The sequence below is a fragment of the Triplophysa rosa genome, linkage group LG25 (genome assembly GCF_024868665.1).
Source record: "Triplophysa rosa linkage group LG25, Trosa_1v2, whole genome shotgun sequence".
NCBI classification, from domain to species: Eukaryota; Metazoa; Chordata; class Actinopteri; order Cypriniformes; family Nemacheilidae; genus Triplophysa; species Triplophysa rosa.
In genome coordinates this window covers 17,072,254-17,092,133 of record NC_079914.1, presented here as the reverse complement: position 1 = coordinate 17,092,133, position 19,880 = coordinate 17,072,254, and the positions used below count along the sequence as shown (strand labels likewise).

The following is a 19,880-nucleotide window of genomic DNA, read 5'->3' as shown; positions in this document are numbered from 1 at the left end:
ACACACACACACACACACACACACACAATAACGCACACACACACACACACACACACAATAACGCACACACACACACACACACACACAGTGTTTATATGTGTCTAATGTTGACGTGTGTTGTAGAAACTGGTGAGTGAAGCGGAGCGTCTTCAGAAAGATCATCAGTGGCAGGATGGAATCAAGGTCAGATCACATTCATTCTGTTTTTATTCCCACCTCACAACACACACAACATTACACAACACTGCAGTGAAACCTCTCAATCTGTGTGTGTGTTTATTTCAGGAGGAGAATATTGAATATTATAACTCTAAAGCAGATATGGATTATGTAAGTACATGACGTCTGTCTTCACTTCACAAGAAGAAATCTGAGATGAATGTCACTATGGGTTTCTCTACACTCTGTGTGTGTACTATACTTCACGTTCACTGAGGGTCCGTGGAATTCCTCTGAAACTTATAAGACAGAGTCTAAAGGTCTGGAAAACACCTTCTGTGTGAACACATCTGAAGAAAGAGCAGTTTTACATCCATTCTAAAGCAGAAACATCTTACAGACGTCTACATGACATCTGACGTCTCAGAGACGTATTGCAGATGAGCGAACAATCAAAAACTACGTCTCCCAGATGTATGTGTGCTGTCAGCGCTTTGATTTTGTATATTTCATTCTTGACTCTCGACAGGATGGTGAAGACATCGATTCGCAGTCATTGAAACTGGAGTTTGTGTACGACCCCAACTTTAATAACCATGTGAATTACTCTCACACCGCCATACAGATCCCCACAGACATCTACAAAGGAGGTGAGGAACCCGAGTGCTGACAGAGGATCAGTAAATGAGTTGAATGTTTCATGAATCGTACCATGTCTCAGCTCCAGTGATCCTGAATGAGCTCAGCTGGACTCAAGCGTTAGAGAGAGTTTTCATGGAGAACAGCAGAGATGATCCATCGCTGCTCTGGCAGGCGTTCGGCAGCGCCACCGGGGTCACACGATATTATCCAGGTCAGATAGAGAACCTCTGCTTTTGTCTAGTATGCCTCAGATATCGTGTGAATTTGTGCGTTTTAAGGTTGACACTATGTGACGTTTTTTTGTTTAGCGGCTCCCTGGAGAGCTCCGGATAAGATCGACCTTTACGATGTCCGACGGAGACCCTGGTAAAGAATACTCACCCTTCACCACAGGGATGAATTTAGTCAACAGTGTGATTGATTGATTTTGAACTTCATTATAAAATTGGAACACTATTACAAAGAGCAAAACAAAATGTGACATATTTTACGTGTTTATAAAATGCTAAATAAATATTGTGTTCGTGATAATTCAATATCATTCTTACATGCTAAAATGTCTAAGTTTTATTTAGATTAATTATACAGCCCTGTCATGCAGTGTCAAATATATTAAATACCAACTAAATATCCGTTTATGTTACCCGCGTGAACTGTTGGTAGGCTGTGATTGGTCAGTTATCGTTGCGGGGCGGGACTAGGAGTAAAATCGACCAACAATTCAAGCGCAGTGTTTGACGTATGATACGCGATGTGGAGACGACAGACATTTATGACTCGATAGAAATGTTCTAGTGTTGCTTACAGTCTTTATTTAAACGCAATATAATCTGAAGACAGTGTAGAACAAAATAATGTCGAAGAACAACGTCGTTATGTCGAGTTGTCCTCGCGAGCATCACGCGGTTTGAATCGCGAACAAGTGACTCTTATGAACCGGTTCGTTTGGTGAATCGTTTGAAAAGACTCGATGACGGTTTAACGGGATGTTGAGGAATTGAATGCGTCAGATGAATCATTCACTGAATGAACTAAATGAATCACTTCGTAGGTAAGTTTCTGTCGTCATCATTATTTTCAGCGATATCTGTCGAAATGAAGTCAATTACATTCGTGAGGTAAATTACTTTTTATGTGTAACTGTTCGTTCGTACTGATGCTGTTCAGCACGCAGTGAGGAGTTATTTATTATATACATTTCAGGTCATTTTACTGTATATCATTGCTGAAGAACTGTTGAAGTGGTGATGAAAAGGCTTCAGAAAAATAAAGAAAACACTTGGCATTGCACTGACAAAACGATTCAGAGCAGATGATTCAGATCACGTAGTATTTCAATCTTGTTGATAAAACAGATTATAAAATTGAAATTCATAGTTGCTGCCTGGTAGGAGTTCCATTTTGTTTTTAAGAAGATGTTGATTTCTATGTTTAAAGTCCCAGTGAAATTAAAAATGACAATGCCAACTTTTTCATGAAATATTGCAGCGTTTATTGTAAATAGTTGATCAATGTGGGTCATTCTCTTTTTAAAATTCATGTACCCTCATAATCTTTATTTAAGATCTGAAAATGCACTACCGCCCTGTTGTGACTGTCCCTCTCAAATGTGAGTTAGACTGCTTGGGCGGAGCATCTGCTAACTCCTCCCCTTCGACTGTCAGTCTGCTGCCGGTTCCATTTCAAATCACAAGGGCTGTTTTTATTCATCCAATCAAATCGCAGAGAAAGACGAAAGCCATGCCCACTATTTTTTTCATTAGAAATTCCATTTCACTGTCAAAATACGGAAGTAAAAACGAGCGCAACTTCCTGTTCACAGGGACTTTAACAATATTGACAGTTTAAGCTACAGTAAGACTTATTATGGGACATTGACACTGAAGTCTCTGTGTGTCTGTTTTCTTCAGGTACATTCAAGGAGCTTCATCGCCTAAAGACATGGTGATACTGGTGGACGTGTGAGTGTCTGTGTGTGTTGTGTAGTGTGTGTTTATTGTCATCATTAGTGTGTATAAAGTGTGTGTGTGTACAGGAGCGGCAGTGTAAGCGGTCTCACACTGAAACTCATCAAAGCGTCCGTCACTGAAATGCTGGACACGCTCTCCGATGACGATTACGTCAACGTCGCCAGGGTAGAAAACCTCTTACATGATGTCACATGCTAAGAATGAAAGAATTAAATCAAACTTTGACCTTGTAATATACAAGTTTATGAGCATAAAGACCCGTTCACACCAGACGTCTGAATGTGTTTGTAGTTTAATGAGAAAGCGGAGGCGGTGGTTCCCTGCTTCAAGCATCTGGTTCAGGCAAACGTGCGGAACAAGAAGATCTTTAAAGAAGCCGTTCAGCAGATGCAGGCCAAAGGAACCACAGACTATAAATCTGGATTTCACTTCGCTTTCAATCAGCTGCTTAATGTGAGTCTGTCACAGCGTCCTCATTCCTGCCCACAATTCCTCTTTACGTCTTGATTTATTCACGATTATATAACTCTTTTTAATTCAATTCACAGCCAATCAGAATGTATTTGAGTTTTAACATAACAGGAAGTTTGGCGTGTATTCTATAATATGATATATTTCATATTTCTGTTTATATGGTTTTACATATGATCTGTTTTCATACCCAGTAGAAAGAAATGTTAAATCTTTTGTTGTTTGTTCTCTTTTACAGCAGACAAACGTTCCCCGAGCCAACTGTAATAAAATCATCATGTTATTCACGGACGGAGGAGAGGACCGAGCTCAGGACATCTTTGAGCATTACAACTATCCCAATAAAACGGTCTGAGACACATCAACACCTGCTCATACCTCTGACAAATGCTTTCATTAAGTTTACAAATAAATATATACTAAAAAATAATTACAAACAGAGTGAACATTATATAACATTTATTTATTTTATAAACAGAGTGAACATTATATAATATTTATTTATTTTATAAACAAGGTGAACATTATATAATATTTATTTATTTATTTTATAAACAAGGTGAACATTATATAATATTTATTTATTTATTTTTATAAACAAGGTGAACATTATATAATATTTATTTATTTATTTTATAAACAAGGTGAACATTATAAAATATATATTTATTTATTTTATAAACAAAGTGAACATTATATAACATTTATTTATTTATTTTATAAACAGAGTGAACATTATATAACATTTATTTATTTATTTTTATATTTTAGTTTTCATGTTAATTTGCGTTAAATTTTTATGTTAATTAAATGACATTAAATCTTTCAATATTTGTCACAATTTTATTTTTTATTTTTTTATTATATATATTTTTTTCACTTTTTTTACTAAAAAACATAATATGTTTATAAAAACATATTTATTTGTTCTTAATTTTAATAATACAAATATTATGTTTTTAAACAATATCAGTAATTAATAAATGACTAAATATGAATGAATTGTTGCGGAGTAAAACATCTTTTATTCTGAGTGAGATTTATTTCTAATGTCGTTCTCTGTTCTCCGGTCTGTGTTCATCTGGAGCTCTGTGTTCTTCATAATTACTCCCTTCTCCTCACGTCCCGTCTCATTGTCAGCGTTAATGATGGGCTGTCGCGTGTTCTCCGCAGGTCCGTGTCTTCACGTTCTCGGTGGGGCAGCACAATTACGATGTCACGCCGCTGCAGTGGATCGCGTGCGCTAATAAGGGTGAGAGAGAGACAGATGCTCATTTACAGCACATGAATCCTGGGATCATCTGCCCGTGCTGCGATGATGATGATGATGATGATGATGGAGTCACAGTGACACATGTTTAAATAATACAGTAATTATACGTGACTCTCTCTCTCTCCGTCTCGGCAGGATACTATTTTGAGATCCGCTCCATCTGTGCTATACGGATTAACACCCAGGTGAGTTACTGTACACACTATTGTGTGTGTGTGTGTGTGTGTGTGCGTGTGCGTGTGCGTGTGCGTGTGTGTGTGTGTGTGTGTGTGTTGATCGCAGAAGAAAACAAATATGTGCTCACATAACGATATAAACTAGTTTAACATCAGGGAGGATTGAAATGTCTGAACCCATTTGTGGAAATGAGTCAATGAATCGATTCATATTGCTGTTTGATTCTATGCATTAAAGAAAATTAAATTGAATATTTTTCTTAATTTAGTACAAAAATGGTTGAATCTGCATATTTAAAACTACAGCTAAAATTATAAACAAAATGCAGAAAAATAACACAATATGGTGCTCTTAAATGAAAGGTGTGTGCTGTGTGTTTGTGTTAAATGTGTGTGTGTGTGTGTGTGTGTAATAGGAATATCTGGACGTGCTGGGTCGGCCCATGGTTCTGGCAGGCCCGAGTGCCAAACAGGTGCAGTGGACCAACGTCTATCAGGACGCGCTGGTGAGTGTCGCCTCCACCCGCCCCAGATCTGTGAACATATGTGTGTGACATCACACGCCATAAACACACAACACACACTGGAGATCAACACACACACACACACACATTAGTGTTCAGTCCATCTGAAGTGAGCTTGCGTGTGTTGTGTGACAGGGTCTGGGCTTGGTGGTGACCGGCACGATGCCCGTCTTTAATCTCACAGTGGATGGAAACTCACAGGTGAGCGGTGATTTAGCAGTGATGCTCGCTCGTTTGCTCTCAACCGTGTCTCATTTGTGTGTGTGTGTGTGTGTGTGTGTGTGTGTGTGTGTTTGTGTGTGTGTAGAATCAGCTGATCTTAGGTGTGATGGGAGTGGACGTTCATCTGGATGAGCTGAAGAGACTGACGCCGCAGTACAGGGTAACACCGGATCTTTTAACCAGGGCTCTCTGGTGGCACTGCATGATGTCTGTGGATTAAAGTCCCCGTGAACCGGAAGTTACGATTGTTTTTACTTCCGTATTTCAACTCATTTCCGAGTGAAATGGAATTTCAAATGAGAAAAATACTGGGCGTGGCTTTCGTCATTCTCTGCGATTTGATTGGATGTATAAAAACAGCCGCTGCATTTTGAAATGGAGCTGGCAGCAGACTGACAGCAGAAGGGGAGGAGTTAACGGATGCTCCGCCCAAGCCATCTAACATACATCATTTAAGATAGAGAGTCATGACAGGACGGAAGTGCATTTTCAGATTTTAACTGAAGATTATGAGGACACACGAAGTTTAAAAAGAGAATGAGCTATCTACTATAGACGCTGCAATATTTCATGAAAATGAGTCATTTTTAATTTCACAGGGACTTTAACAATAGAAATACAATAGAACAGACTGTAGTTTTGTAAAAAATATATATATATTTGTAATATTGTGTGTGTCTTATTTGCCATGCATGTATTATTTTCCATGTTTAAATGTGTGATTTGAGTATACCGGAGTAAATCTGATGTGTGTGTGTTTTAGCTGGGAGCTAACGGTTACATCTTCGCCATCGACCCGAACGGATACGTGCTGCTCCATCCAAACCTACAGCCGGAGGTGAACCGTGCTTCTCTCATCTCACACACATCTCGCACAACATCATACAGTGTCATCACATTCACACGTCAGGTTTGTGTTTCACTGCGTGTGACGATAATGAAGCACACAGACAGTTTTTGCTCTGAAGCTTGTGAACTGAAGCACTTCTGTAATCCTCATGTTGTTGTTTGTTTGTTTTGACTTAATGGGAAAATGTGCTTCGTTTCATTCAAATCGACTTGTTTCTTATACACCGTTTCATCCGCCGCGACCCCCAATTAACTTGTGTTTGGCTAGTGTCTAATAATATAACGATTTATATTTTATTTAATTTATGTTAATATTCATTTGTATTATTGTTTTCCTGGATAATAGTCGATTTGTTGAATTTTGTATGTTCATTTTATTAATATACAATTTGTTGATTGGGTTTTTGACGCATTTAAAGAAACCGTATGGTACACTGACATCTAGCGGTTGAGCTTGGTATCGCAGTCTAAATTCAAAAGATTGGAGAGACGAGTTTAGCCAAGTAACGCTTCTTCTGGGTTTCTTTTGATTGTTATCAGATGTAATCTCCGGGCGCCCTATTGTTTGTGACTGTGTAGCGGAAGTTCAGATGACGCAGTAATGTTTGTTGATGTTAAGATGAAACTGTTAATAGTCGTGTTGTGTTTGGGATGAAGTTGATGACCACTGGTGTCGTGAGTTTGTTCTGATGGATGTTCTCATCACAGGAGGAGGATCTACCAGAGCCGGTGACGCTGGACTTCCTGGACGCTGAAGTAGAGGACAACAGCAAGCAAGAGGTGGGTCCAACACGTTAAGATGTCCCCATCAGAAGACATTTACAAACGTGATTTTATGTCCATAGAAAGCTCATGAAATGTAAGTTAAATGTCTACTAACTAAGTTTTTGGAGAATACAATGTCAAAATGTGACATCGTCACATATGAAAATATATGAAAGTACAAGGGCGCATATCACATTTTATTCTTATTGACTAATGGGCAAATTTAATCAAATGTAAAATTACAACTAATTAGCATTTGGGCTGAAAGTAATTCGTCTTTAAATATGTCATGAATGGATTTTTGTTGTAAATATGCCTGACAAGATTGTAGTGGGCGTCTTGTGTTAATCAGGGAAACATGTATGATATTTATTCTTTGCTCAGAAAAACAAAAACACAAATGCAATTAAATTTAACAGAAAACTTTTTCATTTTTTTTGAACAACAACAATTGAAAGCAGTATTACACTTATTGTTTTTATGCTTAAACCCTTTTTGGTCTTTGACCCATGTACATCACACACACACTTCTCTCTTCTTTCTGTTTATTGATCATTTATTATAAATCCTGGTCTGGGCACATGAGCAGTTGGAGCAGAAGATGAGAGAATTCACCTTCATGTGAAGGGAAGCGTGTATCTTCATCCAGCAGACGACTCACTAACATCTCAACACTTCTTACCTTTCAGATTCGCAGGCAGATGATTGATGGACGAACAGGAGACATGACCATCAGAACACTCATTAAATCTGTCAACGAGGTGTGTGTGTGTGTGTGTGTGTGTCTATTGGTAAGTGTGTGTGTGTGTGTGTGTGTGTCTATTGGTAAGTGTGTGTGTGTGTGTGTGTGTGTGTCTATTGGTAAGTGTGTGTGTGTGTGTGTGTGTGTGTGTGTGTGTCTATTGGTAAGTGTGTGTGTTTGTGTTTGTGTGTGCACGTGCGTGTCTGTGTGTGTCTATCGGTATGTTTGTGTGTGTGTGTGTGTGTGTGTGTCTATTGGTAAGTGTGTGTGTTTAAGTGTGGACCCATCGCTTTGTGTTTCCGATGACTTTCTTTGTGTGTGTGTGTGTGCGCGTGTCTATTGGTAAGTGTGTGTGTGTGTGTGTGTGTGTGTGTGTGTGTCTATTGGTAAGTGTGTGTGTTTGTGTTTGTGTGTGCACGTGCGTGTCTGTGTGTGTCTATCGGTATGTTTGTGTGTGTGTGTGTGTGTGTGTGTCTATTGGTAAGTGTGTGTGTGTGTGTGTGTGTGCTTGTGTGTGTGTCTATCGCTTTGTGTGCGCGTGTCTATCGCTAAGTGTGTGTGTGTGTGCGCGTGTGTTCAATGTGTCATATTAAAGTAGGACATGTGTGACATGTGGGACATGACTTTCTATAAATGGCTGAAAATAATGAAATGACTTGTGATCTACATATATGTGTGTTAAGTCCCTAAAGTAAAGTGATTGTCATTGATATTTGTTCTTTTTTTAAATATTGTCCCATCTCAGTTTTTAATCACAGCGTCTATTGCAGACCAGTGTATTGTGTAAGTTCAGTGTGTGTGTGTGTAAACGGCTAAAGTGTTTCTCTTACAGCGCTACATTGATGATGTCGTCCGCGTGTACACCTGGACGCCCATCAATGACACAGATTACAGGTATGACATCATCTGACAGACCTTAACCTTTCACGTTCACATCTCTAAACTCGGTAAGATGTTCTCTTCTGTCGCCCCCTGCAGTCTGGGTCTGGTACTGCCTCCGTACAGTGAATACTACATACAGGCTGATCTCAGTGATGTCATGCTACAGCTACAGTGTGAGTACACACACACACACACACACCTCTTATAATGATGATGGTGTGTGTCACATCTGCATTTGAACTCATCTTGTTTTCGATTTGACAGATTTACAATCACTGCTGCCCAACTCTTTCGAGTCTGCAGGTCACGTGTTTCTAGCGCCCAGGTACGCACACACAGGGATGTTGTTTTTAGAGTGTTTGTGTGTCTGTGCACGAGTGCAAACACAGAGCTGTTGTGTCTCTGTAGAGAATACTGTAAGCGTCTGCAGATGGCGGGGAACAACACACAGTTTCTGGCCGATTTCTTATCTCTGATGGTGGAGATCACACCTGAATCTGAAGACTGTGAGTAACAGTACTTCAGTACTGAATATCTAAATATGACACATCACCCATATGTTTTGAAGACAAAAGACAACGTTGTTGTTGGCGCAGGTGACCAGGGTCTGATTCACAATCTGATTCTGGATTCGGGGATCCTCTGGCAGCTGGCCACACGCGTCTGGCAGAACAAAGATCTCAACACGTAAGGTCACACACAGCAGGACGATGTTTCATTCATTTATTTAAAGTCCCCATGAACCGGAAGTTGCGATCGGTTTTACCTCCGTATTTTGACGCATTTTTGAGTAAAGTGCAATTTCGAATGAGAAAATTAGTGGGCGTGGCTTGCATTTTGATTGGATGTATAAAAACAGCTGTTGCATTTTGAAATGGAGCTGGCAGCAGACTGACAGTTGAAGGGGAGGAGTTAACGGATGCTCCGCCCAAGCCATCTAACGTTCGTCATCTAAGATGGATAGTCATTACAGGGCAGAAGTGCATTTTCAGAATTTAACTGAAGATTATGAGGACACACGAATTGAAAAAGAGAACGACCCACATTGATCAACTACTTACAATAAACGCTGCAATATTTATATAAAAAAAATAAGAATTGTCATTTTTTATTTCACTGGGACTTTAACGCTGAGTTCATGAGATGATGAATCTGATCTCTGCAGCTATGGATTTCTGGCTCTGTTCGCATCCACCAACGGAGGCGTCACCCGCGTTTACCCCAACATGTGAGTGATGACCTGCTGTACGAGTGTGTTGTGTAGTGAAGTGTGTCGTTGATAAACTGTTTGTGTGTGTTTCAGGGCGGCGGAGTCATGGGACGAGGATCCCGAACCGCTGAACTCAAACTTCTACCGTCGCAGTCTGGACAACAAGGGTTACATGTTCAGAGCTCCCATACGCACATGTGACTCCTGACATCTTACATTCACGAATAATGTGCGTGTTGACTGTATGTGGTGACGTGTGATTGATTTGTGATGTTTGTGTCCAGCGATGGAGGATCAGTTAATGTCAGAGAACGGTACGGTGGGGATTCTGGTCACCAGCGCTGTGGAGGTCGTGATCGGAGGAAAAACCATGAAACCCGCAGGTGTGTTATTCTCACGAAACCACTGAAACATCGTGGCAGTAAAGATTTGAATGATAAAACACAATTCGGTAACACAAAAAATGATCACAGTAAAGATAATTGTGTTCTCAAAATTGGACAAAACATCATTTGACATAGGAATGAAGTGTTTTATTGCTTTTTCTGCTGAAATTCTCATTACCGTAACGCGTCCTGAGTGCATTATATGCAGTGTTGGGTGTAACTAGTTACTAAGTAATTAGTTACTGTATTTGAATTACTTTTCCTTTAAAAAGTAAAGTAAGGGATTACTCTTGTAATGTGTAGTATTTAATTACTTTTTCAGAGTAACTTGCCCAACACTGATTATATGTTGTAATTTAAACAGCGTAAAATAAAAAAATTGACTGATACTCTCATCCTCGGTAATGTTTTTTAAAGACTGTTTAAACACACACAAATATATTTACATTAAGTTAGATTTTATGTGAAGAAACACATCTGATTGTACCTATTAAATGGCTAACAAGTAAACAAATTACTAATTATATTTTTCTATTTAAAAACGTAATATTCTCATGTCACGCTGTGTACAGAACTTTTTCCCTTCTCATTACCGATACAGCTAGTTTTACACATTTAAAGAAATTTTACTCGTATAATATTGTATTAAAATATAATTATTTTGTCTTTATCATGTCTTATTATGTATGATAAATAAAAACTTGCTTAGGCGTCACGGCCTCGCTTGTTTTTAGCAAAACACGCTATGAGATTGACCAAATATTTGCATAAATATATGTTTAACATTGTGTAAACATTGAAATGCATTGCATCTCTGATCTTGACGTGTTCTGTGTTCAGTTGTTGGTGTGAAGCTGGATTTAGAGGCGTGGGTGGACAAGTTCAAGATTTTGGCCAGTAACGTGTCAGACAGCAGACAAGCTTCACATAAGGTATGACACCACTGAGCGAGAGGAATTATGGGTAACCTCACACGCTCTGATGATCTAACGTCCTGTTTGTGTTGCTTAGTGCGGCCCGTCCCGATCCTGTGAGATGGATTGTGAAGTGAACAGTGATGTATGAACACACACGCATGATCTCTACACGCTCTCTCATCTTTACGTGTCATGTGATGTTGAGTGACGTGTGTGTGTTGCAGGATTTGCTGTGTTATCTTCTGGATGATGGAGGTTTCCTGGTGATGTCCAATCAGAGAGATCACTGGAAGAAGGTCAGAAGTCTTTTATTTGTTTGTTAGACTGTCTGTAGGTGAGGTTGTGTGGTGATGGTCTTTCTCTCCGTCTCGCTCAGGTGGGACTGTTTTTCGGTGAGGTCGATCCCTACCTGATGTACGCCCTCTATAACAACTCAATCTACGCCCGGCACCAAACCTTCCAGTTTCAGTCAGCGTGTGAGCCCACGGCCAGCAGCCACACGGGAGCCGCGCACAGACACTTCTACGTGGTGAGACACTTCAGTTGTTCCTGCAAAACGATAACGAGATAAAAAATTTTTTTGATTAAAATCAATTTGTGCATGTTTGTCTTATCAGCCGTCGATCGCTGATGTTCTCAATCTGGCCTGGTGGACGTCCGCAGCCGCATGGTGAGGCGTCTGTGTTTTTTTTAGATGGTTAAGAATGACTGCTGTGTCTAATGTGGCTGTTCTCTTTCAGGTCCATTTTACAGCAGTTTCTGTATGGACTCATGTACAGCAGCTGGTTCAGCTCAGGTTTGAGTTTTGTTTAACATCACGTTCAGCTCATTCACTCCTGAATAAAACAAACATAAGAATTTTGTTTTAGTAGAAAGAAAATTACGGCGCCCTGGAAGGGACATTGGCAAAAATAAAAAATCGGAAGACTTTCTCGTGCGCACGCGATAGTTTTGCGTACTCACGAGTTACTGTGAATGTGCCTGTTCTGCATAAAAAGGCCTTTATATGGCGCCAGTTTAAATGAAATGTCGGTACTGTGCAAGAGATGAAGAATTGGCAATGAATTGGCACGTCTATATGCAGTTGGGAGGGGATATTTTAAAACGTTTGTGTCATGAATCTGACAGGAAAGAACCCAGATGCAGATAGCAGGTTGGAAACAAAGACTCTTAAATAAATAACAGAAAACCCACGATGGGGCAAAACGGAAAATAACACAACCAAGGGTGGACAACTAAATCTCCAACAAAAGACTTCCTGCGAGGGGGCAAAACGTAAAAAAAAACTGATGGCAAAACAAGGTCACTAAATTTCAGGGCAAGGCAAGAACAAGACAGACTAGGACACTGGGTAAACGTCAAAACGAACCAGCACAAGACTGAAGACAAGGGGGGCATAAATAGGGGAACAAACAAGGGATAATTACACTGGGCAGGTGAGGGGAATGAAACGCTAAGGGGAAGATTACGGGGAAACAAGGGGGCGGGGCCAAGACAGGAGAGCACATGGCGCAAAGTGACAACAAAGGCCATGTGCTTCAACACAAAACACAAAAGACATGGTACTGTCATGACCCTGTCCACAGAACTAGAAAATTCCTGACAAGGAGGACAGGATCATGGCACGTTTGACGTAAAACATGCACAACGTGTATTAATGCATGAAGACAGTTTTTTATATTATGTATGACATTTTAAAAAATAAAGTTTTTATTTCGTATAGCATTTTTCAATACGTGCAAGTCTTGAAAAAACGAATTGAGAACAATTATGGAGAATTAGGATTATAAAAAGCATTCGAAAATAAATAAATAAAGTGTGTTTGTGTCATCAGACAAGTTTGCAGAGAGCTCCGAGACTAAAGGCAGCAGCAGTTGTGTGACGGTTTACAGTCAGTTTTTCTTCACCAACACCACAAACTCATTCAACGTTCTGCAGGACTGTGGAAACTGCTCCAGGTCTGTCTGTCTGTCTGTTCATCCGTCTGTCTGTCCGTGTCATTTCCAACACGCATACTCACCCGTTCACTCTCTCTCTGTCAGGTTGTTTCACGCCAAGCGGATAGAAAACACAAACCTGCTGTTTGTGGTGGCCGAGACGCTTCCCTGCAGCTCCTGCGAGATCGAGAAACTGCTTCCTGTCCGAACAAAGTGTATCCTTCCATCCCATAATCCCCTGCTCTCAGACATCTTTGTGTTTCTGCCCTGTCATCTGTGTTTGATTGATTGATTTCCTTAACGTTTCCCGCTCAGCTCAAGAAGAGAACCCGTGTGAGGTGTTGAACTCCGCACGCTACAGGAGAGGACCCGTCAGCTGTTTCGACTACAGCGCTGAGGTAAAAGCACGATTTGATTGGCGCGTCTAGAGTGTTATTGATTCATATAAATGTTCTTCGCCGCTCAAGAAAAGAGAATAATGTTCGCTGTTTAATTGTTTGTTAAATCAAGCGCTTGAATGTTGATTTCGTCTGCGTTTCTCTTTCTGTTTCTTAGGAGAACCCATCAGAGTGTGGCCACGCCCACTCCCTCCACTGTCCAATCAGAGTTCTGCTCTGGATTCCGTTATCGTTGCTGTATCTCATTCTTCGGTCTTAATCCAAGTCCTCTCGCTCACTGCCGCCATCTTCACGTCCCTCGCCGGCTCTCTCCCGATGTTTTCTTGCTCTCAAATTTATCGCAAAGTGCATTCCAGCTGAGAGCAGAGCATCATGGGAAGACGTGTCTTAACCCCGACCTTGTGCAGATCTGAAACGACTTGACTGTCTTAACTTCACCTTTGTATTTGAAAAATAACTAAGAAGAAAATTCCGTCAAAAACCTTTGCTTGCCAAAAACAGGACAGGACCTGCTTTGTTTTGAACTGCGAAACCGCAGCGGAGATTCAACTTCGTTCACTTGGATTGAGTGCCAAACCCAGACGTATGTGGAGACACATCATTCGGAAGCTTCCCTGCTAAGAGAGAATAACGCTTATTGTTACACCGCTAGTTTGGTTTTGTTTCTTTCGAACTTTGTTGAATGTTTTCATTTGCTGCCGGGTTTGATACCCAACAGTGCCTTGAGCACTCGTCTGAACGGAGCGACTTCAGCGCTGACGATGTTTATCTGCTGGACGCTGAGAGAATGATTGAGAAAGATGCGGTATTGAATGTTAGCTTGATACGTCCGGGCTGGTTTACGGTTTATAGGTGATTATACCATGGTCTGTTTGAATCCTCAATTCTGATTGGGCATTAAAACCCTTTAACGCACGGGTAGCTCCAGTCAATTTGATTAAATTTGAAATTAACTGACATTAACTAATCATTTTCACCTATTTGATCTAAAATTACACTGTTAACATCAATAAAAGCTTTAACTGAGCAAATAACCATGGTATAGCGGGATAATCCACAGTTAGCCGTGCGTTAAAGCCCTTTAATGCACGGCTAGCTGTGGATTATCCCTTACATAGCACATACAAAACCAAGAACATGTCCAGATCACGTTCCAAAATCGAACAAAAACAAGAACGTATTTGCCGAGAACTTAAAATTAAGACATTAAGAAAGAAAAGTATAAAATGAACAACAAAATATTAAAAGTTCCTGTTTTGGCAGCTCAACCAATGTGATGCATTGCGATAAAAGAGTCCTTAAAGAAAATGTTTTAATAATGGCTTCACTTCCTTTATGCGTAATAGTCTTGTTTTTCATTTTTGGGTGAAATGTAACCTGGACACGTTCTCGGTGAGATGGACCCGAGCATGTGCTTTAGTGTCGAGCTTTACAGATGTTGTCTGTCGAAAGCCGTCTTCGTTGTTTTCTGTAAATAAGTTGATTATTCACAGAGTTTCAGTAGTATTTCAGTGTGTTTTAATGGAATGGAATGCAAGCCGATGCTTCGCTGTCCCGCTGCATGCTGGGAAATGATACCTGCTATTAAATATGCTCACTTCAGGACTCGTCTCCTGCCGTTTGACCGACACGTTTCATCATTATTGAGTGCTTTGATGTTATTGAAAGACTCTTTATTTATCTTAAGTATTAATTTATTTATATTAAGTTGATCGGAGAGATGCGGTATGTGTGTACTTATTGCTTGCGAGATGTTTTGGACATTTTTAAATACAAACGTTTGGTTGCTTTTAGTAATATTAGGTATTTTAAAGGTTCGTTTAGAAAGATGTTTCAAGTACCAAATGATTCAGAAGGAAGAGGGTTTGGCTTGATGTGTTTTATATCGTAATGGCTTGAGCAATACTTTGAAATCAATTCCGCAGTTTTGTGTAAAGAGAGCATGACGTGGGTTTACAGCGGCTTATTTTTCATGACTGGTTAAAGCTTGTCTTTAAATATTAGCTTCATGTTTGCATATGAGATATCGGTATTATTTAATGCAAGAATGAGTATTTATACTAGTGTCTTTATGTACAAATCTATTTAAGTGTTGCCATGAATTTAATGATGTCAATGTTTCGATTCTGGATTTCATGCAGACGTTTGTTATCTTTGTGAAAGGGGTTTTTCTCTTTCTGCAGTCTTCCATATCACTGCATTTTGTACAGATGGCACATGTCTATCAAGAAAGGCTGACTTTGTATCATATCGTGTCATTCACTTCCGGGAAATGTTTCTATGAGAATTGGTGAGATAAAGACATTCATATTTTTCACGTCAACCTGCTTTGTTGTTTTGGCTTCGTTTGTACTCCACAAATAACTTGAGCACTACAAAAACTCAATCGTAGGAAAAATAGATGGATGGGTGGGTGGATGGATTGGTGGGTGGGTGGATGGATGGATGGATGGATGGATGGATTGGTGGGTGGATGGATGGATGGATGGATGGATGGATGGATGGATGGATGGATGGATGGATGGATGGATGGATGGATGGATGGATGGATGGATGGATGGATGGATGGATGGATGGATGGATGGATGGATGGATGGATGGATGGATGGATGGATGGATGGATGGATGGATGGATGGATGGATGGATGGATGGATGGATGGATGGATGGATGGATGGATGGATGGATGGATGGATGGATGGATGGATGGATGGATGGATGGATGGATGGATGGATGGATGGATGGATGGATGGATGGATGGATGGATGGATGGATGGATGGATGGATGGATGGATGGATGGATGGATGGATGGATGGATGGATGGATGGATGGATGGATGGATGGATGGATGGATGGATGGATGGATGGATGGATGGATGGATGGATGGATGGATGGATGGATGGATGGATGGATGGATGGATGGATGGATGGATGGATGGATGGATGGATGGATGGATGGATGGATGGATGGATGGATGGATGGATGGATGGATGGATGGATGGATGGATGGATGGATGGATGGATGGATGGATGGATGGATGGATGGATGGATGGATGGATGGATGGATGGATGGATGGATGGATGGATGGATGGATGGATGGATGGATGGATGGATGGATGGATGGATGGATGGATGGGTGGATGGATGGATGGATGGATGGATGGATGGATGGATTGGTGGATGGATTGGTGGATGGATTGGTGGGTGGGTGGATGGATGGATGGGTGGATGGGTGGTCGGCTGGGTGGATGGATGAGTGGATAGGTGTCTCGTGCAAGTGGCTTCATTTGTTCATGTGGATTTGCTGTAAAGGTTTGTGACAGATCTTTATTAGTCAATAACGTCATTTGATTCCATCTTTAAGTCATTAAAAGGAAACTTTTCACTCACAAACATTATATAATGCTTCACAGATCAGTTTGTTCTATCAAGAATTGAATTTCCTCGTTTCTTTTGATGTATAAATCCGCATTTGTTTGAATCAATTGATGCAGTATGCATTTTAAAATGTTAAACTGTTTGCGTTGATAACTAAATACTAATCAGTCTCAAAAATACTTTGTTTTAATGAATTGGACATTTTGACCGTCAAAACAAATGTGACATTTATTTGTCTTTTATCTCACATGTCTGCTTAAAATCTACTGTGAACTTTCTCACACTTGCGTCATAAAACACAAGACATTCACACACGGTTCATGTTTTCCTGCCATCATTCATGTTCATGCATACTGTGAGTTTTATGTTTGATACCCAGCTCTTCCACCTCTCTTCTTGATGTCTATGGTTTCAGATTCTTAATCGGTCGCATAGTTTCACGGTGATACAATCTCGGATGTGGATCTGCCAGAAAATGTGCTTCAAGGCATTGGACTCTTTATCATCCCAGACTTGTCACTTTAACTGCATTCACAGTATATGTACAGAACCGGCGTATGTCACTGTGTCCATGTACTGTATATAACATGATGTAGTGGATGATCAAATGAAAGAATCCTGTGAGGTGTGCGAGTGATTTTTATGTGCGTGTTTATAATGTTTGAAATGTGCAGCTGTGAGGAAGAGGTCTTGTGTCACTGGAGCATCTATCATCACACATGCCAAAAATGGACAGGCGTGTTTTTATGAACTTTGATCTTTCGACACGTGGAGCCCAAACCCACAAATAGAAGCACGAGCATTTATCGGCTGAAGAACATTTCCTTATTTATGCATTGACTATCTCTGCCTTGGGTTTCAAATTATATATCTATTTATATATAATATATCAGTAATGCAGTGCTTTTACATTATAATTCATAACATATCATTGAATATATTTAACGTTAATAGATTTATGACACTAAACATTGCAAAAAATGTTGAAAACTTAGGTAAATATTAGATTATTCTATCATGAAGTTACAAGATGAAGGTAAACGTCTTACTGTTTGCAATGGTTAAATTTAGTAGGAGCTTTTTTTTAGTGCTTTATATATATATATATATATATTTCATAAAACAATAAGGTAACACTTAACATTAAGGTATACCCTTTATAAAGCATTTGTAAATGTGTTCATTAATGATTAATAAGTCATTTACAAATGCATTATGAAGCAGTAATAACTGCGTAAATAAAAAGGGGGATTCTAACTAAATACCTGCCAAATAGTGAGCCATTTTTACCTCACATGTTATAGACGCTTAATAAATGTATTTATTCATTCCACTGACTGAGTTGTCAGATACAAACCGTGTGTTGTCAAATCTCTGTTGTGATGATTGACACATGATTCACATCAGCTGTATTTATTGATATCTTGTTGACGTGTTTATTTTAGAGTTTATCAGAAGCTCTGATCTTCAATTTGAGTATTCAGTAACTTTACAGTGGTAGCTTTAATAAAAGAATTTCAAGTATACTGTACAATATTTTATATATTCAAAACAATACCCAGGCGATATTTTAATGGTGTCAAATTAAAAGTGTTTAAATGTGCAGACTGATGAGATCAGATGTCAGTAAAATAAGATGAGAAGCACGCTAAGTGTTCACTGGATTAACACATTATTTGTGTTTGTGTCGTGTAGAGTTGTACACTTGTACACAGAAGTTTGAAGATGATTTTCACACTCAGTAAATTCTGATCTCACTTCTGATGTTTTGTCTTTTTGTTCATGTTTGTGTTTTAAAATTGAAATGTTTGCGTAACTTTGATTTAAAAATGTGCAGATGTTTTTTTGTACAAACCTGTATAGACCGTTTCATCGGACGCGCGCGCCTGACCCCCAGTTTACTTCCGGTTTGTGTTTGGCTAGTGTCTAATAATGTAAGTAAGGGATAATCCACAACTAGCCATGCGTTAAAGGGTTTAAATGCACGACGTGGAGGCCAAGAACCACCCGACGCAAAGTGCACAAAAATCCTTTAACGCACGGCTAGCTGTGGATTATCCCGTTTATACCATGGCCAGTTAAATCTGTTATTGATGTTTACAGTGTAATTTTAGATCAAACAGGTGAAAATGAGTTATTTTTCTCATTCAAAATTACATTTCACTCGGAAATGCGGCAAAATATGGTTCACGGGGACTTTAACAGGCCCACGGTCTAATCTTCCCTTCTGAAACTCAGCATGACGTGTTTTCTGGTGTGTGTTTGTGTTTAGTTCACTCTTGAAGGGTTTGAGCAGTTGCAGTTGCATTTGCCTCCCATCTCATCGAACAACAGCAGCGAAACTCCCACTGCTCGACTGGGTTGCCATGGCTACAGCGAGCTGGTATCACCAGTCACTGTAAAAATATCTCAGGTTATGAATATTTATGACATGATTTTCTAGAATACTTGACTGTGATGTGTCTGATATCTCATTCTAGTACCACAGTTGGGTCATGACATATACAGTATCTCACAGAAGTGAGTACACCCCTCACATTTGAGTAAATATTTGATGATATCTTTTCATGTGACAACACTGAAGAAATTACACTTTGCTACAATGTAAAGTAGAGAGTGTACAGCTTGTATAACAGTGTACATTTGCTGTCCCCTCAAAATAACTCAACACAGCCATAAATGTCTAAACCGCTGGCAACAAAAGTGAGTACACCCCTAAGTGAAAATGTCCAAATTGGGCCCAAAGTGTCAATATTTTGTGTGGCCACCATTATTCTCCAGCACTGCCTTAACCCTCTTGGGCATGGAGTCCACCAGAGCTTCACAGGTTGCCACTGGAGTCCTCTTCCACTCCTCCATGACGACATCACGGAGCTGGTGGATGCTCCTCCACCTTCTGTTTGAGGATGCCCCGCAGATGCTCAATAGGGTTTAGGTCTTTACCTTTATTTTTCATGACTGGTTAAAGCTTGTC

The 19,880-nt window shown here is 39.9% G+C and overlaps 1 protein-coding gene across 3 annotated transcripts in view; it reads left to right on the top strand.

The window, feature by feature from the left end:
* Positions 1 to 15,896, top strand: part of cacna2d2b (calcium channel, voltage-dependent, alpha 2/delta subunit 2b) — a 21,552-nt gene extending 5,656 nt beyond the window's left edge. For all 3 annotated transcript variants that reach the window (XM_057325637.1, XM_057325635.1, XM_057325636.1), the window contains 35 exons: positions 124 to 183; positions 286 to 330; positions 689 to 809; positions 881 to 1,012; positions 1,110 to 1,167; positions 2,712 to 2,762; positions 2,837 to 2,936; positions 3,063 to 3,224; positions 3,481 to 3,591; positions 4,416 to 4,494; positions 4,651 to 4,700; positions 5,108 to 5,197; positions 5,351 to 5,416; positions 5,523 to 5,597; positions 6,201 to 6,275; positions 6,995 to 7,066; positions 7,741 to 7,812; positions 8,626 to 8,687; positions 8,772 to 8,848; positions 8,940 to 9,000; positions 9,084 to 9,181; positions 9,272 to 9,362; positions 9,841 to 9,903; positions 9,979 to 10,082; positions 10,170 to 10,268; positions 11,112 to 11,203; positions 11,283 to 11,330; positions 11,413 to 11,484; positions 11,565 to 11,717; positions 11,806 to 11,858; positions 11,929 to 11,984; positions 13,023 to 13,146; positions 13,231 to 13,340; positions 13,441 to 13,523; positions 13,681 to 15,896. In XM_057325637.1, coding sequence (XP_057181620.1) covers positions 124 to 183; positions 286 to 330; positions 689 to 809; positions 881 to 1,012; positions 1,110 to 1,167; positions 2,712 to 2,762; positions 2,837 to 2,936; positions 3,063 to 3,224; positions 3,481 to 3,591; positions 4,416 to 4,494; positions 4,651 to 4,700; positions 5,108 to 5,197; positions 5,351 to 5,416; positions 5,523 to 5,597; positions 6,201 to 6,275; positions 6,995 to 7,066; positions 7,741 to 7,812; positions 8,626 to 8,687; positions 8,772 to 8,848; positions 8,940 to 9,000; positions 9,084 to 9,181; positions 9,272 to 9,362; positions 9,841 to 9,903; positions 9,979 to 10,082; positions 10,170 to 10,268; positions 11,112 to 11,203; positions 11,283 to 11,330; positions 11,413 to 11,484; positions 11,565 to 11,717; positions 11,806 to 11,858; positions 11,929 to 11,984; positions 13,023 to 13,146; positions 13,231 to 13,340; positions 13,441 to 13,523; positions 13,681 to 13,782 — 2,967 coding nt within the window. In that variant the 3' untranslated portion in view covers positions 13,783 to 15,896. The remainder of the gene's footprint in view (positions 1 to 123; positions 184 to 285; positions 331 to 688; positions 810 to 880; positions 1,013 to 1,109; positions 1,168 to 2,711; positions 2,763 to 2,836; positions 2,937 to 3,062; positions 3,225 to 3,480; positions 3,592 to 4,415; positions 4,495 to 4,650; positions 4,701 to 5,107; positions 5,198 to 5,350; positions 5,417 to 5,522; positions 5,598 to 6,200; positions 6,276 to 6,994; positions 7,067 to 7,740; positions 7,813 to 8,625; positions 8,688 to 8,771; positions 8,849 to 8,939; positions 9,001 to 9,083; positions 9,182 to 9,271; positions 9,363 to 9,840; positions 9,904 to 9,978; positions 10,083 to 10,169; positions 10,269 to 11,111; positions 11,204 to 11,282; positions 11,331 to 11,412; positions 11,485 to 11,564; positions 11,718 to 11,805; positions 11,859 to 11,928; positions 11,985 to 13,022; positions 13,147 to 13,230; positions 13,341 to 13,440; positions 13,524 to 13,680) is intronic.
* Positions 15,897 to 19,880: the final 3,984 nt, after the last annotated feature.